The sequence below is a fragment of the Monodon monoceros genome, unplaced genomic scaffold, assembly GCF_005190385.1.
Source record: "Monodon monoceros isolate NGI ecotype Baffin Bay Population unplaced genomic scaffold, NGI_Narwhal_1 Super_Scaffold_22, whole genome shotgun sequence".
Taxonomy (NCBI): domain Eukaryota; kingdom Metazoa; phylum Chordata; class Mammalia; order Artiodactyla; family Monodontidae; genus Monodon; species Monodon monoceros.
This window is the reverse complement of record NW_021703779.1, coordinates 71,741,542-71,766,630: the sequence shown is the minus strand read 5'-3', so window position 1 is coordinate 71,766,630 and position 25,089 is coordinate 71,741,542. Positions and strand designations below refer to the sequence as shown.

Below are 25,089 nucleotides of genomic sequence, written 5' to 3'. Positions count from 1 at the left end.
GAAGGGCTAAGAGCTTGCCTTATCGGCAGGGGAGAGAAGACTGTGACTTACTGGGTGATTTCCTTTGTCCACCGAGCTAAAGAACAAATACTCCAGAGGAAACCAAACACAGGGGCATAACTATACAACTGATACAGTTTAGCCTCTTCTGAAATATTAGGTAGGAGATGGGAAGAACAAAAATTGGCCTGAAAGATCAAGTACTGCTCCTGAATAAACTAATGATTATTGAAACCAACATAAAATGGTAAAAGAGAGACTGGTTTCAAAATATAGTGCTGAGTTTCAGGCATACTACCTTCTTTGTACTAGAGTTTTAGTCTCAGAATGCAAAGGGACCTTAAAGGTCTTCTGGTCCAACCATTCCTCTGATGATAGAATCCCTTCTGTAACACACTATCAAGTGACCCTCAAGTTTATGTATGACCCCCTTTAGTAATGGGAAACTCCACTAATAGATCATTCCATCTTTTTACAGCTCTTTAAGAAAGTTCCTCCATAGACTGAACTGAAACACATATCCATACAATTTTCACGGCTCCTAGTTCCACTCCTTTGGGTCACGCAGCACAGGTCCAGCCACTCTTGCCAATGAAAGCATATTTTAATTCCCCATTATTAACTTCTGGAATGCACTCCTGTGTCTCCTTGTACTACTTCCAAGGGTAATAAATTTCTGACAATGGCAAGTGCTACTGAACTCATCTTCCGTTTTAACAGAGATATTACCATATCTTTTTTCTGAGTAAAACTGAAACAAGAAAAGGTGCTAATGCTTCATTTTGTAGCTATCGTGTAACAACTAATATTTCTCGACAGCAACATAAAACTCTTACACAAGGATGTCCTGTTTTAAAGTAATCACCAGTGAGTCACTAACAAGTCTGTATATATCATGGTGCTTATTTTCTTCAGAAAATGAGTGGGTGAATCATCTTTAAGAGAATAAACTATCATTAATCTACTGAGAACAGAGTCTATCAGCTACAGCATTATTTATTATACTGGTACATGAAAAGCAGATACCTTGCTGAAATAGGGAATTTGAAAACTCTGCCTGTATTTTTTCATAAAACTCTTGAAAAAGATAGTGGTACTGAAGAACAAATAATCAAACTATGAAAATGTATCTGTACAATTTGGGCCTTCCATGTCAGCACTTCAAACAGTCTATTTCAAAGGACTGAAATACTGAGATCAAAAATAAAGAACTTGTGAAAAAGCTATAGGGGTAAAACAGCCACAAACTATAAAGCCTTTAGCATCTCAATCCTTAAAGGTTCGAGACTCTAGTATGCCTTAATTTACACTCTTATCAGTTAGGCTTTTATAGATGATCAACAAAAATCTCATTCCCACTCTACTAGAATTTTACCAATGGAATCCTTAAATCTGGGTTATTCTTAAAAGAAACTTAAGTCATGTTTCACAGGATAGTTTTTTAGTAAACAATCTCTGCAACAATCTCTGCATTCAAATTACACATAAATGGTATGGTAACCAAATAAACACATTATATTTTATACTTTTAAAAATGATTTCTGTTATTAAAAACATCATGAATAACCATCAAGGGTCTGAAAGAAATCAAAATAAGTCTAAGAAGAAACAGGGCTGTAAATATATACTCATTTTAATAAAAATTGATAATATAACACAACAAATTCCTATTCTACTTGCTTGAGACTAGTGATGTTCACTGCCATGAGAAACAGGTTATCAGCCCATTGGCACGAAGGAGGTGTGATTTAAATTGGGATCTGAAGGTCAGAAGAAATGTAGCATTATACTAGGTGCTGGGAATATAAAGATCCTTTTAAATACTGATAAAAACAGCAGCTAGAAATTACTGGACATTTGCTATAGCCTGGGCATAGCATTGTGCACAGCATAGATTATCTTTTAATATTTCCTAGTATAAAATGCTACAGAATAAGGTTTAGACAGGTTAAGTGATTTGACCAAAGTCATACAGCAGGTAGAGCAGGGAAACTCTCACACGAGCCCAAGGAGACTTGCATATGATTGCTCATAACAGTCTTATTTGTAACAGAAAAATGTGTGGGGGAAGTCACCACAACATCCATTAAAAGAATAGAGAAGTAAATGTGGTATATTCTTAGAGCAGAATACTACGCACAATGGAAAGGAATGAACTAGAGCTACACATACAAACATGAATAAATATCATAAACAATGCTTTGATAAAAACAAGATGCAGGAGAACATAAGCAGCATAAATAAAATTCATATAACGCTTAAAAACAAGCATAGCAATGTTAAATACAAAAGTGAGGAGAGTGGCTATGGGGAGTTCAGGAAGCAAGGGGAATGCAATCAGAGTTGGAAGGATACACAGGAGGCTTCAACTGCACTTGCAGTGTTCACTAATACCTCTTTGTACATTGGTAATATTTTACATTAAATTTAAAAAATCATAAAGTATTTTGGATCTGTTTCAATGGCTTTTGCTGCCTTCAAAATAAAATTCCAAAATAAAATAAAATAAAATAAAATTCCAACTTATCCTAGCATTCAAACACTCCACCATTTTCCTATTTCTAATCCAATTGTATCTTCTATAAGTAAACCCAAATTAACCTTTCTGATTTAGTCAGCCTGTCTTAAGTTCCTAGAACATATAACAATGTTAACCCAAAGCCATTGCTGACAAGCTAACTGCTTCATTCTTAGTAAACTAAATGCTACCATTCAAGTTCTGAGAGGCCTTATACTATCATAATATATGTTGGTTACTTCTTGAATTGCTAAGGATTTTTATATATATTACATGTTTTATTATTTAAATATATGCTCTCTTATATTATCCATTGCATGTGGATATGTCTTCCATCAACAAAACAGTAAGCTCCTTTAGATCAGAAATGATGTTGTAGAATTTGTGCACACCTGTACTGTACTTGGTGTGTAATCAATACTATTTCAGCAGTCGAACGGAACTTGAGGCATTTTGTAGAGCTAGAATCCTCAGATAATTTAGGTTTTAATACAATAAGAAATTCCTAAATACAAGTTCATAACAGAGGTTCAGGACAAATCAAACACCCCATCGTGGAATGATGTTAAAGATACAGTCCTAAAAAAAGTAACTACATACCTCTATTTGATAAGGAAGCTGAAGTGTGATTACCATGATATAAAATCTGGTATAGAGCACAATTAAATATTTCCTTTACCAGTATACGGTGCAGATTTTGGAGTTGGGGGTTATTTTTGTTTTTAAAGATGAGAAACCTCAATTGTTCAAAACAAAAGCAAGTAAGAAGTATAATTTAACAACTCTGAGTCACAGGCAAAATCACAAAGAATACTCTCCTTAAGAAATATTATTTAGTTTATGTACTTTCTGAGAAATATAATGTAATTCTCATCTCTTTTACTCTTTATGTAATGCGTCTTTCTTCTCTGGCTAGATTTTCTCTTTTTTTCAGAAGTATGGAAATGATGTGTACCAGGGAGTGGGATGTGTTTGTGTGTGTGTGTGTGTGTGTGTGTGTGTTGTATTTATTTTACACGAGGTTTTTTCTGATTCTTAGATCTGTGATTTGATGTATGTCATTATTTTTGGAAAATTCTGTCATTATTTCTTCAAATATTTCTTCTGGACTGCAGAAATATTATCAAAAATATCAATAAAGGTTCAAACTTCAAATCACTAGAAGAGTCATTCTTTAAAGAAAATTTTTTCAAATGAAGTTTTGAAAAAAATGCATGTTAACATTACCCTTTTAATCAATTATTTTAAAATCTATAGTTACGATAAATTTCCCTCTAAATATATTTAAATATAAATACCTAAACATAAAAAATTTAATCTTATAATTGCTTATATGGGTGTCACAGAATGCACTCATTCATTCATTCAACAACCATTCAAGTGTCTACTGTATACTCTATCTCAAGAGCCTGAGAGACTTGAGATACAAATATGAATAAAACATGGTCCCTGTTTTTAAGGAAACTCTCAACTTAATGTGGGAGAAAAACACAAAAATAAATGCAATACATGGTTTTAAGCAGTATAACAGAAGTGTGTACAGTGGGGACACAGAGAAGGAATTGATCTATTTAGGGGGCAGAGATAAGGAACATATCCTCATTTTCAAGTATTTCAAAGAGATGGAAAATTTTACCTACAAAGGACATAAACTGCCCAGTCTATGAAGGCCTGGGATAATTTAGGATTTAACCATGTACTATTATGAACTATTACTTAATTAATATTTCTCCAACCAGGATACTTTGTTCTTAAGGGCAAGAAGTCTAAAAGTTATTCAAAGTTTTAACTCAGTCAACAAATACTTCCTGAAGAAACACTATGCTCCAGGCAGGTGCCCTCTTAGGCCATGAGGGGTATAAATATGCAAAGACATTGTTCTTGTCCTCAAGTATTGTATAATCTCTAGTGTGGGAGTCAGACAAATATATCACCAGTCAAGGATGATAAAAGTATATGATGGAGGACTTCCACTTATGGAAAGATGAAGTAGATATACTTTTTCCAATTCCATCTACTGAGTATAGCTCAAAAGCCTGGATATTATACAGAAAATAAGTACAGGAAGACTCTGGATGGTGCAGAGAAGATGGCAGACCAGTTAGCGACGACAGGACCTGAGGAATGACATGGCAGTGAGGTCCCTGGATTTTCTTTTTGCCTCATATGTCTTAGACTGGGTGCTGGAGAAGCTAGCAACACAGAAATGGCAACCAGTGAAGACAAAGACCCAAGAAAAGCCTGCTCTCTCTAGCCAAAACACCAGGAAAGGGGCAGCCTAGCAAGACACAAAACTTTTATACAACAGCCACTCTACTATAGCCAAACACCACAGACAAAACTGAGGCCATAACCCCACCCACACAAGCAAAGCCTGAGGGGAGAGCCTACACTTCCCCTCTAGCTCGGCTGAAGTAAGGCATTCTAACACTCCCCATCCCACCAAGGTAGTGTTAAAGAAGGTAGAACTTTCATCTCTGCCAGGTGGTAATGAGCCCTGGCCCCCAAGATATTAGTGGAGACCATATAGGGAACATGAATATCCATCACCACCTGATGTTAATGAGGCAGACCCTCCCCTTCCCTGCTAAGGTGGTATCTGAGAAGGCCTAGTGGAGAGTCAGGATTTTCATTATCATCAAATGGTAACAAGGTCACTCCCCCCCAACAGTGGTCATTAGTGGGGAGCACTAATGAGGTACTCCTACCTCTCCCAGCCAGGGTTGTAAAAGCAGAAGCCTATGGGAGACCTAAACTCCCACTCTTGCCCAGGAATAGCAAAGGGGCCCTCCTCTCCTTGGGTGTCAAGAGACTGAGCAGGGAACCTTGACTTCTACCCTCCACCTGGTAGTAACAAAGCAGCACTGCCCTTTCCTTTGCCAGAGTAGTGTTAGAGGAAGCAACTGAAACAGAAGTTTTGAATAAGATTATATCATAATATCAAAACATACATATATTAATTGAAAACTACTCATTATAACAAGAACCAGGAAAATCTCAACTTGAGTTTAAAAGGACAATAGACAAATACCAACAATGAGATGACAGGGATGCTAGAATTATCTGACAAATATTTTAAAGCAACCACCATAAAAATGCTTCAACAAGCAATTATAAACATATTTGAAGCAAATTAAAAAATAGAAAGTCACAGCAAAGAAACACAAAGTCTTGGCAGAGAAATACAAGATATAAAGAAAAACCAAGTGGGTAATTTAGAACTGAACAATACAATGACTGAAGTAAAAAACTCAATGGATGAACTCAAAGAACCCAAAGAAGTTCATACCAAGACACATCATAGTTGAACCTCTGAAAACTAAAGAAAAAGAGAAACTATTGAAAACAATGAAAGAGAAACAACATCTAAAGTATAGGGGGAAAATGATTCAAATAACAGCAGATTTCTTATCAGAAATCACAGAGTCCAGAAGGAAATGGCACAACATTTCTCAAGTGATGAAAGAAATGGACTGTTAACCTGTACTTCTATATCCAGACAAGATTTCCATTAGGAATGAAGAGGAAAGAAAACTAAAAGAATTTTTCACCAGCAGACCAACCCTAAAAGAATGGTTAAAGTAAGTTCTCTAAAGAGAAAGAAAATGATAAAAGAAGGAACCTTGGGACATCAGGAAGGAAGAAATAACAGTGGAAAGAGTAAAATTATGGATAACTACAAATAAAATAGCTATTCCTAGAAAAATCACTAAAAGAGTTATACAGGAGATACAGCCAAAGTACTACAGATAAATCAAAATGGAGTTATAAAACAGGTACAAAAAACCCATAGAAAAACCCAGGGAAAAGAAAACACAGTAATCAAAAGAAAGCAGGCTATATTAATATCAGGTAAAGACCAACTCAGGACAAAGAAAATTACCAGTGTCAGAGACATTTAAAATGATAAGAGGACTGTGATAGACTGAATAATACCTTACCCTCCTGCAAAGATTTAGATGTCTGAATGCCCAGAAGTTGTGAATATGTTCCCTTAGATAGTGAAAGGAACTCTGCAGATGTGATTAAGTTATAGATTTTGAGATAAAGAGATTATGGTAGCTTATCAGGGTGGTCCCGATGTAATCATGACTGCCCTTATAAGGATGTTGAGGGATTTTTGACTATAGAAGAGGAGTACTGAAGTAATGCATCATGTGAAAGACTTGACCAGCCATTGATGGGTTTCAGTATGGAAGAAGAGGTCATGAGATATGGAATGCAGGTGGTATCCAGAAACTAGAAAAGGCAAGGAAATGGATTCCCCCCTAGAACTCCCAGAAGAAATTCAGGCCTGCCAACACCTTGATTTTAGCCCAGTGAAATTGATTTTGGACTTCTGACCCCCAGAACTGTAGGGTAATAAATTTGAATCTGTGGTAATTTGCTACATCAGCAATAGGAAACTAATACAGTGGTCAATCCACCAATAACCAGTTTTTCAAAAAACTAAACATAATTACCAAAGAACACAGAAATCACACTTTGGGGCATTTATTCCAGTGAAATGAAAATTTATATCCACACAAAATTGTGTACATGCTTCTTCATAGTAGCTTTATTTGTAACAGACCCAAACTGGAAACTTGCATTTGGTTCTTGTATGTAGTGTGAGGAGCTTGGTGAAACCTCTCCCTCAAAGAGACATCTATTAAACTAGTCAAATTAGCAAATTCTCTGGATATGGATCAAAGGGCTTAAAACAAATTGAGATGCTTCTTTCCACAAAATCTACAGAACATGGTAAGAAGAGTGGGAGACAGTTGCACTCAACTTAGAGCCTGTAGCCCTCCCCCCTAACCAGTGCTGTGTTATAGAAGAGCTATTCTAGAAAGCTCTCCAGCAGAGTGGTAACTCCCATCTTCCCCTGAGCTAAAAAGAGGTATTCTAGGTAGATTTGGCAATTGGTGAAAACTGGCAGATACCATACACACTGATTCCCCATCCCCAGATCTTGCTCCATGGAGAGGATTCAGGAAAGCAGCTGGTGAAAATTCCAGTCCCCTATTCCCTCATATCTCTATGCTGCTAAAGAGCTGTTCTGATACTCACAGTACCTGATTGGCACAGCATAAAATATCCACTGAATACAAGAAAAGGCAGTAAAGAAGGAAGAAAAGAACAAAAAAGACATGAGACATAGAAAATGAAAGCAAAATGGCAAAAATAAATCCAATCACATTAATAATTACATTAAATCTGAATGAGTTAAACAATTCAATCAAAAGACAAAGATTGTCAGATTTTATTAAAAAAACAAAATCCTGTCCAAAGGAAACACATTTCAGATTTAAAGATATATTTAGGTTAAAAGTAAAAGCATGGAAAAAGATATACCAGGAAAACAGCCACCATAATTTGACTTTGAGACAAAAATTGTTACTAGAGTTAAAGAGACACATTATAATGATAAGAGGTTAAATCTATCAGAAACATATAACAATTATAAACATATATGCACCTAACAACAGAGCCACAAAATACTTGAAACAAAAACTGACAGAAAACACAGAAAGGAAAAGCAGAACAGAAAACAAAGAACAAAGAAAACAGAGGGAAAAAATAGACAATGTAATAATAATAGTTAGAAAATTCAATACCTCATTTTAATAATGAATTCAACTAGGCAGAAAGTCAGCAATATAGAAGGTTTGAACAACAATATAAACTAAGTAGAACTGACAGACTTCCACAGCACGCTTCCACCCAACAACAGCAGAATATACATTCTTATTAAGTGCATATGGAACATTCTTCAGGATAGACCATACAGTAGGCCATAGGACAGGTCTCAAAAGATTTAAAATTGTACAAACAAAGCATGGTCTCTGACCACAACAAAATTAAATTAGAAATTAACAATAAAAAGATCTGGAAAATGCACCAGTATGTGAAAAATAATTAAAATACAAAATACTCCTAAATACCAATAGGCCAAAGAAAAAAAGTCACAAGTAAAATTAGAAAATACTTTTGAGTTGAATGAAATGAAACAAAATGAAAACAAAAGACACCAAAACTTATGGTGTAGTGAAAGCAGGGCTGAAAGGGAAATTTATACATAGCTGTAAATGCTAAAAAAAAAACCCTCAAATTAATAATTTAATAATTTACCTTAGGAAAATAGAAAAGCAAACTTAACCCCAGAGCAAGCACAAGGAAGGAAAGAGTGAAAATTAGAGTGGAAATAAATGAAATACAGGAAAGAAAATCTACCCAGAAAATCAAAACAACCAAAAGTCATTTCTTTGAAATGATCAACAAAATTGACAACCCTTTTGATAAGGTAACAAAGAAAAAATAGAAAGAAAAGGCTCAAATTATGAAAATTAGTAATGAAAGAGAGGATATCACATACTGACCTTACAGAAATAAAAAACATTTTAAGTTAATACTATGAACAACTATACAGCAAAAAATTAGATAACTTGGAAGAAATGAACAAATTCCTAGAAAGACACAAATTACCAAAAGGGTGAAAGAAGAATGGAAAATCTGAATATGTAACCAGTAAAGAAATTTAATTAATAATCAAAAATCTTCCTATAAGGAAAGCCCAGGCACAGACTGCTTCATGGGTAAATTCCACCTAAAGTTTAAAGAAGAATTAACACTAATCTTTCAAAAACTTTTTCCAAAAAATAGCAGAGGAGGCAACACTTCCCCTCTCATTCTATAAGGCTAGTACTGCCCTGGCACCAAAACCAAAGACGTCATAAGAAAACTACAGACCAATACTGTTTATAGATATAGATTAAAAATCCTCAATGAAATAATAGAAACTGAATAAAGACACATATAAAAATAACTATGTATTGACCAAGTGGGATATATTAACATATCAAGAATGCAAGGTTAGTCTAACATACGAAAATTAATCAATGTAATATACCATATTAATAAAATAATGGACAATAAATACATGACCATATCAGTAGACATAGAAAAAGCATTTGACAAATACTAGTACTCTTCCATATTTAAAAAAATAAAACTCTCAACAAACTAGGAATAGAAAAGAACTTCCTTAACCTGGTGAAGGGGGCCTACGAAAATTTCCACAGCTAACATATTTCATGATGAATAGCTGAAAGCTTTCCCCCTATGATCAGGAACAAGAACAGAATGTCTGTTGTCACTACTTCTATTCAACATTGTACTGGACGTTCCAGTCAGGGCAATTAGACAATAAAAAGAAATAAAAGGCATGCAGTTTAGAAAAGAAGTAAAACTACCTCTATTTACGTATGACATGATCTTGTATGTAGAAAATCCTAAGGAATACACTCATTCACACACACGTACATGCGTGCACTCAACTATTCAAGCTAATAAACGAATTCAGCAATGTTGCAAGGTACACAGGATATAAATCAATATACCAAAATATATTTTATTCCTATTTGCCAGTAAGGAATACTCTGAAAATGAAATTACAAAAACAATTTCATTAACAAGAACATTAAGAAGAATAAAATAGGAATAAATGTAATGCAAGGCTAAATTTGCAAGTCTTGCAAGACTTGCAAAATAAGTGCAAGACTTTTAGACTGAAAACTACAAAATATTGTCGAACAACATCAAAGACCTAAATCAACTGAAAGACATCCCAAGTTCATGGATTGTTAGACTTAGCATTGTTTAGCATTGTCAAGATAGCAATACTCCCCAAAGTGATCTACTGATTCAAGAGAGTTATTATCAAAATTCCAGATGCCCTTTTTTTAAATTGACAAGCTGTTTCTAATATTCATATGGAAATGCAAGGAACCTAGAAAAGTCAAACATCTTGAGAAAAAAGATCAAAATTGGTATTCTCATCAAAGGAAAAAATTTTTTTCTATTTCTTTAATTTTGTATCTAAATGAGATGATAGGTGTTCACTAAACTTACTGTGATAATCATTTCATGATGTAAGTCAAATCATTCTGTACAACTTAAACTTATGCAGTGCTATATGTCAATTATATCTCAATAAAACTGGAAGAAAAACTCCTGTCAAGGTCACTCATGAAAGACAGGAAAGAGTAAGGAAATATTCCAGATTAAGCAGATCAAAGAGATATGATAAGGAAACATAATGCATGATCCTAGATTTGGATCCTGGCCTAGAAAGGAAAAGGAGACGTTGTGCAGTGGGTGAAATTTGAACGGCATCTGTGGATTGGATGGTAGTGCTGTATCAGTGTTAAGGTTATAGAACAGTATACTTCTTTTTGAGGAAATACACAGTGAAATATTTAGGGGTGAAATAGCAACATGTCTGCAACTTGCTCTCAGACTGATCAGAAAAGGAATAATTATAATAGAGGAGAAACGGAGAAAATGTCAAAAGTTAACAACTGTAGAATCTGATTTAAGGAGATGAGTTCTTTGTACTCTTCTTGAAACTTTTCTGTAAATGTGAAATTATTTCACAATAAATTATACTGAAAAAAGGACCAAGTTAGAGCACTCACATTTTCCCATTTCAAACTTAATAAAAAGCTACAGCAATGAAGACAGTGCAATACTGGCATAAAGATAGAAATATAGATCAATGGAATAGAATTAATTGAGAGTCCAAAAATAAACCTTACATTTAGGGTCAATTAGTTCTTGACAAATGTGCCAAGACAATTCAATGGGAGGATGAATTGTCCCTGCCAGTTACATGGCTCTGTGAATTTCTGTCACAAGAGCTCTATTGTGAATTTTGTCACAGGGGCCCAAAATTTCAGGTTTTGCTATAGGCAGAAATATAAGTATAAAAATACATCCCAAAGTTAAGTGCAAATATTGGTTTTCAATTATTTATGCTGTTCCTTTCCTTCCATTAGTCCAGATGAGTGGATGGATATAACGGTATTTTCTCTGCTTACAAAATTAAGTTCTGTTTAACTCTACTGGCTCTTTCATGATAAACAGAAGGACTTGTGTTTCAATTAGACTAAGGTAGAGTAAATATTTTGCTTTAACCATATTTTGATCAGTACCAAAATATGCCAAAAACAAATTATAAAATTATTTACCTAGTAAAGTAATACTAGTCATTCTTGAGGTAGAGGGAAAGAATAAGAAATCTACGAAGGGGTGTATAATCCTCTCACAGGAAGAGAAAGCAAATATTTGAAATAAAAAATACAATCTACCACCACATGGCAAGTAGCAGTTCTTAACCCATGGTAGGTGCTTAATACATACTTGTTGAAGAACTAAATGAATGAACTAAAATGAACAAATATTATGAAGCAGCCTTATGTTCTATAGGCATTTAAACTACTCCTTCCTCTTTTCTCCCATAGTAACTTTTAGATACCTTTTATTTTGAATACAACTTGTGTTTACTTATCAGTTTCACCCACTAGAGTCCATTCCTTGAGGACAGTACTTTGGCCTTGTTCTTCTTTGCCCTCCCTCCTTTGTAACTGATTAATTCATTCATTTCCTTTAATTGCCAAATTTCACTCTAATTCATCCACCATAGGTAGCTATTTTCAAATATTTAATGATTATCTTTTTGTTTGAATTTTTACAAAATGCATATTGTAGTATAATGTGTACATGTATTTTTAATTTTGTTACACATCTCATTTTTTCTTACTGTTTTCACAAAAATGGTGTATTACAGTTGTTTTGTTTCTTATCCTATTTTCATAAAACATAGCCTTTTATATCCATCTGTGTTCCTATGTGTACATATAACCCATCTCTTCTAGCTGCTATATAGTACTACATGATGTACATCCACCACATTTCACCTATCCCTGTCAGTGATGGACACCTATATTGCCTCAAACTCCCCATCACCATAAAAAAACACTGCGATGAATATCCTCCTATAAGTGCCCTCATGAACTTGTATATCTTTGTGATATACACTCAAGGACAGAATTGCCATGCCATAGGACATGAGTATATATTTAATTTCACTAAATAATATCAGATTGATCTCCACAGTGGCTGTACCAGTCAATACTCCCACCAGCAGTCCATGGGGGCGCTTACATTCCAATATCCCTAACAACATTTGGACTTAACCAGCATTCTATTTTCCTCTAGCTTAATAAAATGTTATCTCATGGTTCTAATATGTAGTTATCTGTTAATTATTTTGAGCATCTCTTCATGTGCTTATTAGTTTTAGTGTTTTCTCTTCTATATACCTCTTGTTCTTATCTTGTTGATCTTTGTATCCCCAATGTTTATCACCATCTCCTGCACATTATAGGCATTAAGATTTTTTTGAAAGAATGTATAAAAGAATAAGAATGTATGAAAATATAAAGTACTCACAAGACTTGTTAACAGTATGGATGTAGACGATTCTTTAAAATGATGCAATACAGCAGAAAAATCAAATGTGGTAAAGATAAAGGAATTTTGCACATGTTGAATTTGATGCACCTAAAGATATCGAATAGGAATTTGGATGTATGAATGAATGAGGTGAACTATAGAGCCAGGCTGAGGGGATATGACAGCAGCAGTTAGCCTAGTGATATGAGAAGTCCCTATTAAGTTTCAGAATGACTGAGAGAAAAGATCCAAAAACAGCCAGGCCAAATCTAAATTAAGTATGCAACTCATGCCTTAGCTTAGAGTACTAATATCCATCAAGTCTATATAACTCAGGAGAGATTACAGAAGTGGGTTACATTTTCCCTGAATATGTTCAAATTATACTAAGCAAATTTTATTATCCACCACAGATTGCTACTTACACTGGTTGTCTCAGTGTTTTCTTATCCTTGGGCAACCAATTCCCCAATTTAAATTACAAGATCTTAATAAGTTAGCTTTTAATAACAACTCTAAATATATCCTACCATATTTTCAACAACTGTATCACTTCTGGAAAGTATTCAAAAGTAAATTGTACCAGACCATGAACCCCAAAAGTATCCATCCATTGCCTTGTCCCTTCTAAGAAGTTTTAGAGCATCTGACAACTATATTGCTCCCTTCTGTGATTTCTAACATAGGTCACTATGCTGTTAACTACAGGACTGATTCACTGGCCAAAACTGACTGGACCAGGGATTGGTATCTGAGCCAAAGGCAGCCAACAAGAGACTGCCTTACAAAGGGGCCCGATGTACAATTTCTGCCTAAGAAGGGTATTTTGCAGTGGTTAGTGACTAGCCAACCTGATCAGATCTTCTCTCTAGGGAAGTCTGGATATGAAACATATAGAGTTAGCAGAAGCAGAAGTCATGAGAATGGTAACTACCAGAGTTGCTATGGTATCCTGAACGGTTCTTCTTGAGATTTGTTTAGCTGCTGAGGCAGTTTCCTAGGCTTTCTTCCTAACCTATGCAACTTTCCAATAAACTACCACTTAAGATGACTTGAACTTGCCTCTGTTCTTCATAACCTGAAAAGCCTAATACCCTTTCTTCTCTAACCTGTATAAAAGCCACAAATTCTCCCCTAAATCAGTGGTTCTCGAACCTAGCAACACATCAGAATCACTCGTGGGCTTTTAAAATATTAAAATGCCCCATCTGGGGCGGGGCTCAGGCAACAGTACCTTTTCTAAGCTGCCCAGATGATTCTAATGCACAGCTAAGATCAGGAAATATTGACTTACATGCGCCCATTATGCAAACATTTTAGGGTCCATGTCAAGCAATTTTTAATTTCCATATTAAATGAGGTTCACAGAACACCTAACAGCCACCTGTGAGGATGGCATCACAGGGAATAGCTCAGTCATATAGGTGTGGTAGGAGGCAAGGCACAGATCATTTTCACTCTATGGCATAAAGCAACATCCTGGAACCTATACCAAGTATGGTTAAGGGTTTCAAAGCATACTTTCAAAGTTGCACTGAAAATACAGATGCTCAACAATGCTGAGTGGAAAGTGAAAAACTGATTTTGCTGGAGATAACCAACCGTCTTCCCAAGAATGAACTTCATTTGTTAGGTTCCAACTACTTTCTGATATCAGTCACATGAAACAAAAGAGGAAAGAGACAAAGACTAAAGTTGACACAAAGGCTGGTATTATCAAGGATTTTGAAACCTTTAGGTCTATGGCATCCATGTTCCTTCCCGTCCTCATCATCCTTGACTCAAGCCCCAAAACAAAATCCAGAGTCATGTATCATCTCCTGTATTCTAATTTCTACAGTGATCTGTATTTTCTCTTCACTGACCAAAGTTCCTGCTACTCCACCAAACTCCAAAAGCCCTTCCATTGTGTCTACCCTCTTCTCTCCTTGCCTGAAATGAAACATGACTGTCCCCTGAGGTCACTGCTTCCCTTGTAACTCTCAAGTGGAGGCTATTCAAAGTGTCTCAGGTATAGGAGGTAGAGTTTGTCTTCTTCTGATTGCCAATGCTGCTTCTAAGCCATTACTTCCCCAGCCTTAGGTAAAAATCTCTGTTCTTGTTAGTGAGAAAGTGGAACAACTGGAACCCTCATGAATGGGAATATAAATTGGTACAACCACTTTGGAAAACTATTTGGCAGTAGCTACCAAAGCTGCATGCCCTATGACCTGGCGATCCCACTCCTAGGTATATACTCAACAGCAACGTGCACTTATGTGCACCAAAAGACATATACAAGAATGTTGATGGGAGCATTATTTGTAATAGCTCAAAACTGAAAATAATTCAAATGTCCATTAACAGCAGAATGGATAAATAACTCATGATATATTCACCCTCTAGAATATCACAGAGCAATAAGAATGAATGAACTAGCATACATGTGTAACGGCTGAATCTCAAAAACAATATTGGGTGAAAGAAGCCAGACATAACAGAGTAAATACTGCCTTATTCCATTTACATAAAGTTAAAAATAGGCTAATTAATTTATGGTGGAGAAGGAGCAAAGGGGAGGGCTTCGGGGCTGCTGGTAATTTTTTTTTTTAATTTGGCTGCTGGGTGAACAAGTAAGATCATTTTTGAAACTTTACCAAGCTGCTTATGATTTGTGTACTTAACTGTATGTATGCTATACTTCAACTGAAGAAAGTTTTCATAAAGGAAAGAAAAGTAATTCTCCTCTGAGACTTACACCACCCATCTATTCATCCTTAGCACCTGCCTCCTGGTCACTTCATCGCATTGAAGATTTAGGATACTGGTTAATAGTCTTCTTCTATACTCTAAATCCTGCCATAACTGAGTGACTTTAACATCCATATGGCTGAACCACTCAAAAGCCTCACCTCACTCTTCTTTGACCTCACCTTTTTAGACCTTCATATTCACTCCACTGCAGTTACCCACTCCATGAGTACACCCTGAATTTACCATTTCCCAGAACTTGTTAATAGCTAAAATCATAAACTCAACAAGCTTTTCTCTGACTACAACCTCCTATTTCAGCTTTGTTTTCCTTACTGCTTTACTCCTGTTCTTTAAGCCAATAAAACTATCTACCACAGAAAACTTTTTGAGAGAATTAAATGAAATAATGTGCATCAACAGCGTAATACAGTGTCTGACACATAGGAAATACTCAATACATGGTAGCCATATTTCAATATTAAGTATTCTATTAGAAACAAGTATCTTTTAGGATGAAAATTTTCCTCAAATTCACTCAATCTCTGGCATTAATGAAATCTAGCTTTTGACACTACATTCCTCCCAATCCTTTTAAATGAAAGCCAGTCGTCCAGCCATTCTCTCTGATTCAAGAGGTCAGGAGGAGAGATCAGTACAGTACTTGTTCTCAAGGCTAATTCCACATCAGTGTTCCACCATCACATTTGCTCAAAAAGTTCTTATCTCTCAAAATGTATGTAAACTATTTTCAGAGTTATCTACCAACTTTCAGGACTCCTTTCTACCTTATTCATTGTTATTAATCTCTGGGGCTTCAAAATTAACACAGATCAGCATTTTTGTACCTCGGCCTCACAGATGCTTCCTCAAGCTTAAGCCCCACGATCCGAACTCAGACCATAGCGATTTCAGATCCAGATCTACCACTTATGACTGAGTGACTGTGTCAAAGTTACTCAACCTTTCTAAGCTTCAGTTTCTTCACCTTTAAAATGCTGGTAATAACAGTACCTACATATAGGGCCACTATGAAGCATAAATGTGAAAATTCACATAACGTGCTTAGCAAAATGCCTAGCACAGTAAATGTTCAATAGCATAATAGCTGTGATCACTATTATTAATTCTTACCAGTTCTTGGCATATTTCCACTTGTCTCCAAACCTGCTCAGGTCTCCTGAATTTTTTTTCACCAGTTTTATTGAGATTTAATTGGCATATAGTCTCCTACTTTTTTAAATGAAAAGAAACTTTCCTGGAATTTGCTACCCCCAACTCAAGATTTCTTCCCTACCTTTTGCTGCAACATTTCTCTAAAGAGTAATGTACACCTCCCTTCCAGAGGAGGCAAGGAGTAGTGGAAAGATCAGGGACTTTGAAGCCAAATATATCTGTGTTTGAACCTGGTTCTTCCACTTGGATAACCCAGAGCAAGCACTTTTTCTAAACCTCAGTTTTTTCATATGTAAAATGGGGATACTACCCATTTCTTAGGGTCATCAAGAAGATTAAACTGAAATAATACATGTAAAGCAGGTGGTCAAAGTAGGTGCTAAATGAATGCCAGTTTCCCACCCCTTATCCTTTCCCTAACCCCTTACAATCTAGGTTCTCACTCTACCACTTTACCTCACTTCAGCTCTTATTAGCATTGTGACTTTGGGCAATTTAATTGAATTTTCTAAACCTTAGTTTTTCATTTGTAAAATGGTGATCATTATCATCTACAACATAAAGTTGTCTTGAGAATTAAGTGAAATAACATATGCAAAGTATTTTAGCATGGTGCCTGGCCTTGCAGTAAGCACTTAATAAATGGCAGCTACCAGTGACTTATTAATAGCCAAATCAAAAGACTGTTCAACTCGCTCCTTCTACTGTTCAACTCGCTCCTTCTCTAGGCTTCAGTGACAACACACTATTCAGGTCTGCTTTTTAACCACTGACCATTCCTTCTCTCTCTGCACTCCCTCCATGATGTCTTTCTTTATTCTCTTCAACCAAGTGTGAACTCTCTCTTCTGAACCCTCAGATCACTTTGTACTTCTCCTGAGAACAAGGCACTTCCTCTACTCTGAATGACAATCATTTGTTATATGATACATCTCCACTACTTAATTTAATATCTTTTATGTCCATTGCCTGGCACTTATTTATTCATGTAGAATTTACTGAGTCCCTAATATAGCTCATATATGTGCTAGGTACAAAAATTAACATATTATAATTACTGTCCTCAAGTAGCTTATAGTTTAGGAGGATAGAATACACAAGTAAATAGTCTACTATTTGCAGTATGATAAGTCCTATGGTAAAAGTATGCCCAGAATCCTCTCGAGCACAAAGAGGAGTTACTTAAATCAGACTGGGGAGATCTGGGACACTACCTTGGAAAAGGCATTTTGTATTTAGCATACGGGGAGGCAGTACACAAATCCCTGTTAAATGAACGAGTGAAATATGAATAGGAAATAACTAGAGGAGGATGGGAAACGGCACTTCAGGCCCAGAGAAAGAGCAGGGAAAAAGGCTTGGAGTACAGATATTAGGAGAGTTCCTGAGAGACAGGAAATGAAGCTGGAAAGCCAAAGCAGAGTCGGCTCTTCCAGACATAGGAGCCTGACCTGACCCTAGAGGGCAGATGATGGAGTGCCAATAAAGATTTTTAAGTAGTGGAAGGGCATAATCAGATTTACATTTTAGTACTCTGGCAGTGCAGGGGGAAGTTAATTCCATGAGAGCCAGGCTAGAGGCAGCGAGTCCAGTTAGAAGGGTGTTGTGATAATTCAAATAAATTCTGAAAGCAGAAATGGAGTGAGAATGGCGAATCAAGACGGATACTGAGCCTGAATTATTCATATTTGTATCTCCTGCAAGCAGTGCATTTTACACTTAAAACCCGCTACAAATATCTACCCGTAGGTATTTGTCTACTCATAGATATTTGTCGACTACTGTTACTGAAACCCACTTAGGGAACTGCAGCTAGCAGCCACATGTGTCACTTCCTGTACACAGATTCCTAAGTAAAGGCACCTTTTCCCATTACAGAACTCAAAAGAAACTTAGGTTTGTCATTCAAACCCGTAAAGTAACAACAGTGAATACAAACCCAGGCACTGCAGAGAGACTTGAGACGTCTCTATCCTGGTCTATTTCACCCGAAATAATGTTTGAACAAAGTCCTTCAAAGGGTCGTGAGGCCCCGCCCTATGCACCCAGACAAATGCCCAGGATTCTTTTCTCTTTGTTTCATCTCAAGACCCAAGTCTGTTCGCTGCTCGTCGCCTGGCGGGCCATTTTCGCCCAGCTGTTTCCCAGTTTTCACCCTGCCGCTGTGTAAACAGTCAACAGCAGGGGATTGAGGAGAGAGAACCGTCCCAGGCTGAGGAAACTCGAAAGGGGAGAAGCAGGTGTCTTGAGGCTTCAAACGTTAAAGATTCCCTGACCTTGCCAATTCTCTCGCAACCCCATCTCCACCTCGCCTCTTGCTGTGGGACTCCCTTCTGAAGTTAGGAGGATCCCTTCTACAGTTATCAGAGGGCTACCAGCATCCAGAGAAACTAAGCAAAGTAATTCTTACTTACCCTAACGGCCGCCATAGCTGTAGCGCTCTCCGCCCAGGTCTTCGCACGGAGAGCGGAAAGGGACAAAATAGCTCAACTAGGCACTGCTCAAAGTAGCCCCACCCAGTTCCGCCCCTCGCCGGCCGGCTCCGCCCTTTCTCCGCCTTCCTAGTGCCGCTCTAGGAAGTGGCACAAGTTGGCCCTCTTTCTCCGGGGAAAACGGTTCAACCCTGTGGTTGGCTGTCGCTATCCCTGATAACACCTTTCAGAATATTCTCCATAGTCCACTTGAAAGTTACTTTGCTGGGTGCAGAACTTTTCATTATGTTCGTTTTTTTCAGGCATATGTGATTTGTCTAGTTGAGGACTTAAAATCCAAGTCCGGCTGCCTTAATAAATAACTGTATAGTCACAAAAAGAACATGTTACCTCTGCAATACGTGGGCAAGTTCATACAGCCTAAGAGTATGTCACTAAGTGCCTGCTACGTGCCAGGCACTTGTTCAAAGTACAGACATAACGTAATGCCTTCCCTCACGGAGCTTGTGATTCCAGGGGGAAAAGAGAAACAATGTTACAAAGTGCCAAATGCTATGAAGGAAAATAAAACAGTATGGGGATGGGGTGGGAATTCATTGATTTAGATAGATTAGGGAAAGGCTTTCTGATAAAGTGACATTTGAGAAAAGTCCTGAAGGAATTTAGGGAAGAACCTTCCACGCAGAAGGAACAGCAATGAAAAAGGCCGGTGTGTCAGAAGTGGCTACATCTGATGGCACTGACTAATTTAACGTGAGAGGAAAAGTATATGCAGCTTCTTAAATTTGCCCCTAGGCATATAATAAATCTCAGGGACCTCTGATGGCCATACTAAAGAAAGCCCCTTTACTTCTCATGGTCAAGAAAAGCTGAGATTTTTAAAAGCTAAACTCAAAGACTGATTCCCTTGGTTTCTAAAATTATTTCAGTTGAATTTATACCTAACCTTGATAGGTCACTTATTTAAAAATTTAGAACTTTGAGCAGGAGAGAGTGGTAGTCTGACATTTTAAGGGGGCTATCTGGGAGGATCTGGAGGGCTAAGAGTATTCAAAATCCCTACACCTTTCTCTCTGAACTACTCTTTATTCCTGATACCAATTCCTGTATTGGTCAGCATTCTTTGATTACAAGCAACAAAACCCGGGCCCCCTGCACTGGGAGCACAGAGTCTTAACCACTGCGCCACCAGGGAAGTCCCTCATTCAAGTTTTTATTTGCATTTCCCTGATGTCTAATGAAATTGATCACCATTACATATTTCAATTGGCCATTTTGATGTTATCTTTCATAAAGTGCTTATTCAAGTTTTTAGCCCACCTTTTCTATTCTGTTGTACATTTTTCTCATTTATTTGTAGGTGTTCTTCAGAAGACTGTATACACGCACTTTGCCAGTTTTATGTGTTGTTAATATCTTCTCTCACACTGTGGCTTGCCTTTTTATCCCTTCAATGGTGTCCAGAAACCAACCCTGCTGGACCTGGATCTGGGACTTCCAGCCTCCAGAGCTTAGAAAATATATTTCTGTTGTTTAGGCCACCCAGTCTATAGTATTTGGCTATGGCAGCCTAAGCAGACTAATACATTATTCTTCTTATATATTGCTTAATTTCATTTGCTAATATTTTCATTAGGATTTTTACATCTATGTCCATGATGGTTATTGGTTTGTAATTTTCTTTTAAGACTTTGGTATCAGTGTTTTATTAGCTTCATAAACAAATTGGGAATTGTTTCCTCTTTATTTTCAGGAAAAGTTTGTTTAAGATTGGCATTATTACTTCCTTAAATATCTGAAATATTTCACCAATGAAGCCATCCAGGCCTGGAGATTTCTTTGTAATAAGGTTTTTAATTATAAATTCAAGCTATTTAACATGCTCTCAGATTTTCCATTCTTTCCTGTGGCTGCTTTGCTGAGTTGTGCACAGTCAGTTCTACAATAACACTTATTTAAAAACATGAATTTGTTCCAAAATGGTGGCTATATTAGGAAACAATTTGAAAATTACATACATTTCATGTTCACTCATGCACTGTTTCGTCCATAAGAAACACGATGTGAATGCAGAAAACAGCACCCAGCACAATCAGACTGTGTAAGAATGCACAAAACACACACACAGACTCCTCAAACATCTACCAGATACCTTGGTTCACTCAGGTGTTACCTACAAAATTGTGTTTTGTTACTATTTTTTAATTGTGAATTTTTCTATGTAAGTAAACAATATCCTAAACGTGTCTAAGCACTCTGGCCCCAAAACACCAAGCACTGCATGAGAAAGGAAAGCTTTAAATATCAGGTGAAGTTTGAAGTAACCAAGAATTTTGAAAGAAGTGTGAGAATATGTGATATCTCCTGAGCAGTAGGTGTAAAGATATATGCATTTTTGGACCTTCTGAGACAATACAGTGAAAATAAAGGAAACACCTATGTCTGGAAAAACTTCAAGAAATACAAAATCAGTAATGAGACCTAAAGTAATAGAAGAAATGAAAAGACTGATGAATCTATGGATTGAAGACTAGACAGCAAAAAAAATTAAGAACAACCTTTCTCACATGCAATGAGAAGGCACTATCTATACACAAAGGCCTTAAACGAAAATTGTCAGACCCTGCAGAAGTGGCTCCTTCAATGATGGTTTGGTGATTTAAAACACTGTTGCAATTTCCAAAGCTTTCAGCCTTGGGTGAAGATGTGATTGCAGATTTAAAACTTGCAGAAGAATTTCTAGCAGTGAAACACATGATAATTGAAGAAGAAGGATTACATTGGATTACATTTTCAATTTTAATGAAACAGTTATCTATTATATATGCATCTCTTGAAGGGCCTACATTTGAAAGAAAGAATAATATGACCTAAGATTTAAGGCTGTGAAAGATTGCAAATTTTGATAACCCTGCTTAAAACTACTTCACAATGACGCACAAGCTGCAACCCTTCCTACATCCACTGCTATAAGCAAACTTCAGTTGACTTTCCTATGTATTGTATGTAGTATTTATATATTTCTTAAAAGTGTGCTACCACGTTTATTAAGTTCCTATCTTTTTGTAATGGGTTACTGATGAAGTGTTTGGGTGTTGCGCCTCTAATCTCATTTTCCCCATAAGATCTTCAGTTTTTATTCATGATTTCATGGTGCATTGATTTTTAGGGATTCATATGTTGAGTTATAGTAGTACTGACATCTCATTTCACCTTAGTTGTCAAATATGTTGGCACAAAAATTATTCATAATCTGTTAACCTAAATGAGTGAAGTACAAGACATGTAAGAAATATATAGCTTTTTTGGTCTACCTTTTATTTTCCCATTTTTGGAAAAAAGGATACAAAGAAAACAACACTAGTGCAATGATCAATGGCCCCTGGTACTCAGCCTCAGCATCAGGAAGACAATAGAAAGAGAGAGACATTCTGACAAACGTTACAGCAGTTCCTTCTACTCAGTTCCAAGTTTTCAAGACAAAATATTCTGATATTTAAATATTTAGACCACACTCATAGTCTGCAACCTAAATCCTGGACGTTATGAGTAGTAGGAAGTGGCAGGAAGTCCCAAGTCTTGTGCTCATTTCGTATTGTTGTTACCGACCAGGGTTCCTGGACTCTTTAATCAATAGAAATTGATATAAGGCCAGACAAGAAAATTCAGACAAGGCTTTATTGAGGTTCATGCTGCTGCATGGGGGAGTGAGAACAGGAAACATGTTCCCTTGCTCAATTCCTGAGGGCGGGGCAAGCTGGTCCCTTAAATGGGGTGAGAGTGGGGGCAGACTCGTGGGTTAGGCAAGAGGGGTGGCTTAGGTGGTCTGCTCACCCCTTTGGTGGTGCTATCTGCAGGGATCTTGTGAAGTATCCTGCTTTTGCCCCGACACCTCAGAAGTGGCAGTTGGGTTTTGGTCTTTTTGTATCTTGTTGCTCATAATTTGCCTCAACTGTGCATGTGTGCAGTTATTTTTAGTCCCTTAGAGTTTCCTTGTATTCTGTTGCTCGAGGAAATATTTGTCTAGGTGCAAGCACTGCAGCAAAGGGTCCCAGGTCCAAGCCTATATCATTCCAATACCTTGAGGCACAATATGGCAAGGTTTCCACTCAGGTTAAGTGGCCTAACCAGGTGAGTCATCTCCAAGCTATGGTGCTGGTATGAATTCTCCATTTAATAAGAGATTTTGGGCACTTGCACAGTGCCCTTCATAGCAACACACTAGCTGCAGCACCTTCCAGACTATAGTTTATGGGACTCAAGGTTATGGCCAGGCATATGAACTTCAGGACACAGAGCCTATTCAATCTGTCTTTTGCCCCACTCTTTCTACTCACTTTTTCTTTAGAATTTTATTCATAAAAGCTTTCATTCTAAAATGTCTCCCCCATAATAGGGCCTGATGATCATGAGAAAGAGCCTGATGTCCCCAGTCCTTCACAACACATTAACTTTTAATTTTTTACATCTTTTCCCAAAGTCCTTGGAAATAGAATTTTCCTTCACTGGAAGAGACGAATAAATACTCCACAATTTGTACAATTAGTGTCTCTCAATCTAGGATAGAAGAGAAGCTCATCGTTCAAGCAGAAAACCGAATCCCATGACTATTATGCTCTGCAACAGTTGGGTTTCATGAGATGAAAAAAAGAAATGTGATCAACCTTGAGTAAATTTCTGTTTATTACAATAAAATGTGCCCAAGGACAGTTGTATAGTGGAGCAAAGGAGGATGTGAATTGATGATGAGTTCAGTTTTGGATGTGCCAAATATGAGATATTTGTGGGACATTCAGTTACATATTGGAGCTTGGATGAGAGGTCTGAACTGTTTACAAAGATTTTGGAATCTTGTATATAGGTGATCAACAGATGAGGTTGCTCAGGGTAAGCATAGAGTGGTCTTTCTCCCAGTTATCTCTTAAGGCTATTTGGAAGTTTTAGAGTAAAAATATGAGAAAATAATTTTGTTCACATATTCACCAATTTGAGATTTTAGATTAATATTTTTACAGAAATCTCTTTATAGTCTTAATAATAATTGTAGACTCAAAGGTTATGTGTGCACATCAAGGACATTTTATTTTATTTAATTTCTAGTTAATGGTTCGTTTTCTCTTGCTTAGTATATTTTCCAGTATTTGCATTTTATCTTTAGATTTGTTAAATTTGCATTTTATTGTTACTAATTAGGTTGCTTTAGGTCTTCAATTAACAAAAATTAATCATTGGTGGAAGAGTGTGTCAATAATATGTAAAAGAGTTGTTAAGATAGTCTAAATACTACAATGAATAACCTGAAAACCACAAGCCATAACAATATAAATATGGATAGTGAACATAACTTTTATGTTTTTCTCTATTTCTGTATCAGTTGAAATTTCTTCTGATGTATTCATGTATTACATATTTAATAAAAATAAAGATATAAAAAGGTGAAGAATTAGTGAAGAGTTAGAGAAAACAGTATAAACAACTCTTTTCCTATGGACAGAGGTAAGACATTATTAGTTAATAATGAGACATTAATTATTAATAAGACTTCCTTATTATCTAGAAGGAAAAAATAGTAGTATATTTTTAGTATACTTTTTGAGCAAATATAGACTATTGGTCATTATGCACTTAGACACATGAATCTGGAAATGTGATAATTTTGCAAAAGTAGCATAAGTAGCTTTTAAAAAAAAGGAAAAAAGGTACCAGGAACTACAATGGTAAATATCTAAAAATTAGATTTCATTGGACCAGTGATGCATTCACTCCGAATCCTTAGGATGTTGTCCATTATGAGAATTATGAAAATAATGGATTGATTTTATTGATGCTTTCGTGCCATGTTCAGAGTACATTCAATGTAAACTAACTGCGTTTTTCTAAAACAAGTACAAAGTAATTATTTATGAAATAAAATTGATGACTTTTTTCTCTAAAAGTTGGGAAGAGACCAAAACA

At 36.4% G+C, this 25,089-nt stretch overlaps 1 protein-coding gene across 1 annotated transcript in view; it reads right to left on the bottom strand.

The window, feature by feature from the left end:
- Nucleotides 1-19,163, bottom strand: part of APOOL (apolipoprotein O like) — a 126,502-nt gene extending 107,339 nt beyond the window's left edge. The window contains exon 1 of the mRNA XM_029241320.1: nucleotides 19,117-19,163. Coding sequence (XP_029097153.1) covers nucleotides 19,117-19,131 — 15 coding nt within the window. The 5' untranslated portion in view covers nucleotides 19,132-19,163. The remainder of the gene's footprint in view (nucleotides 1-19,116) is intronic.
- Nucleotides 19,164-25,089: the final 5,926 nt, after the last annotated feature.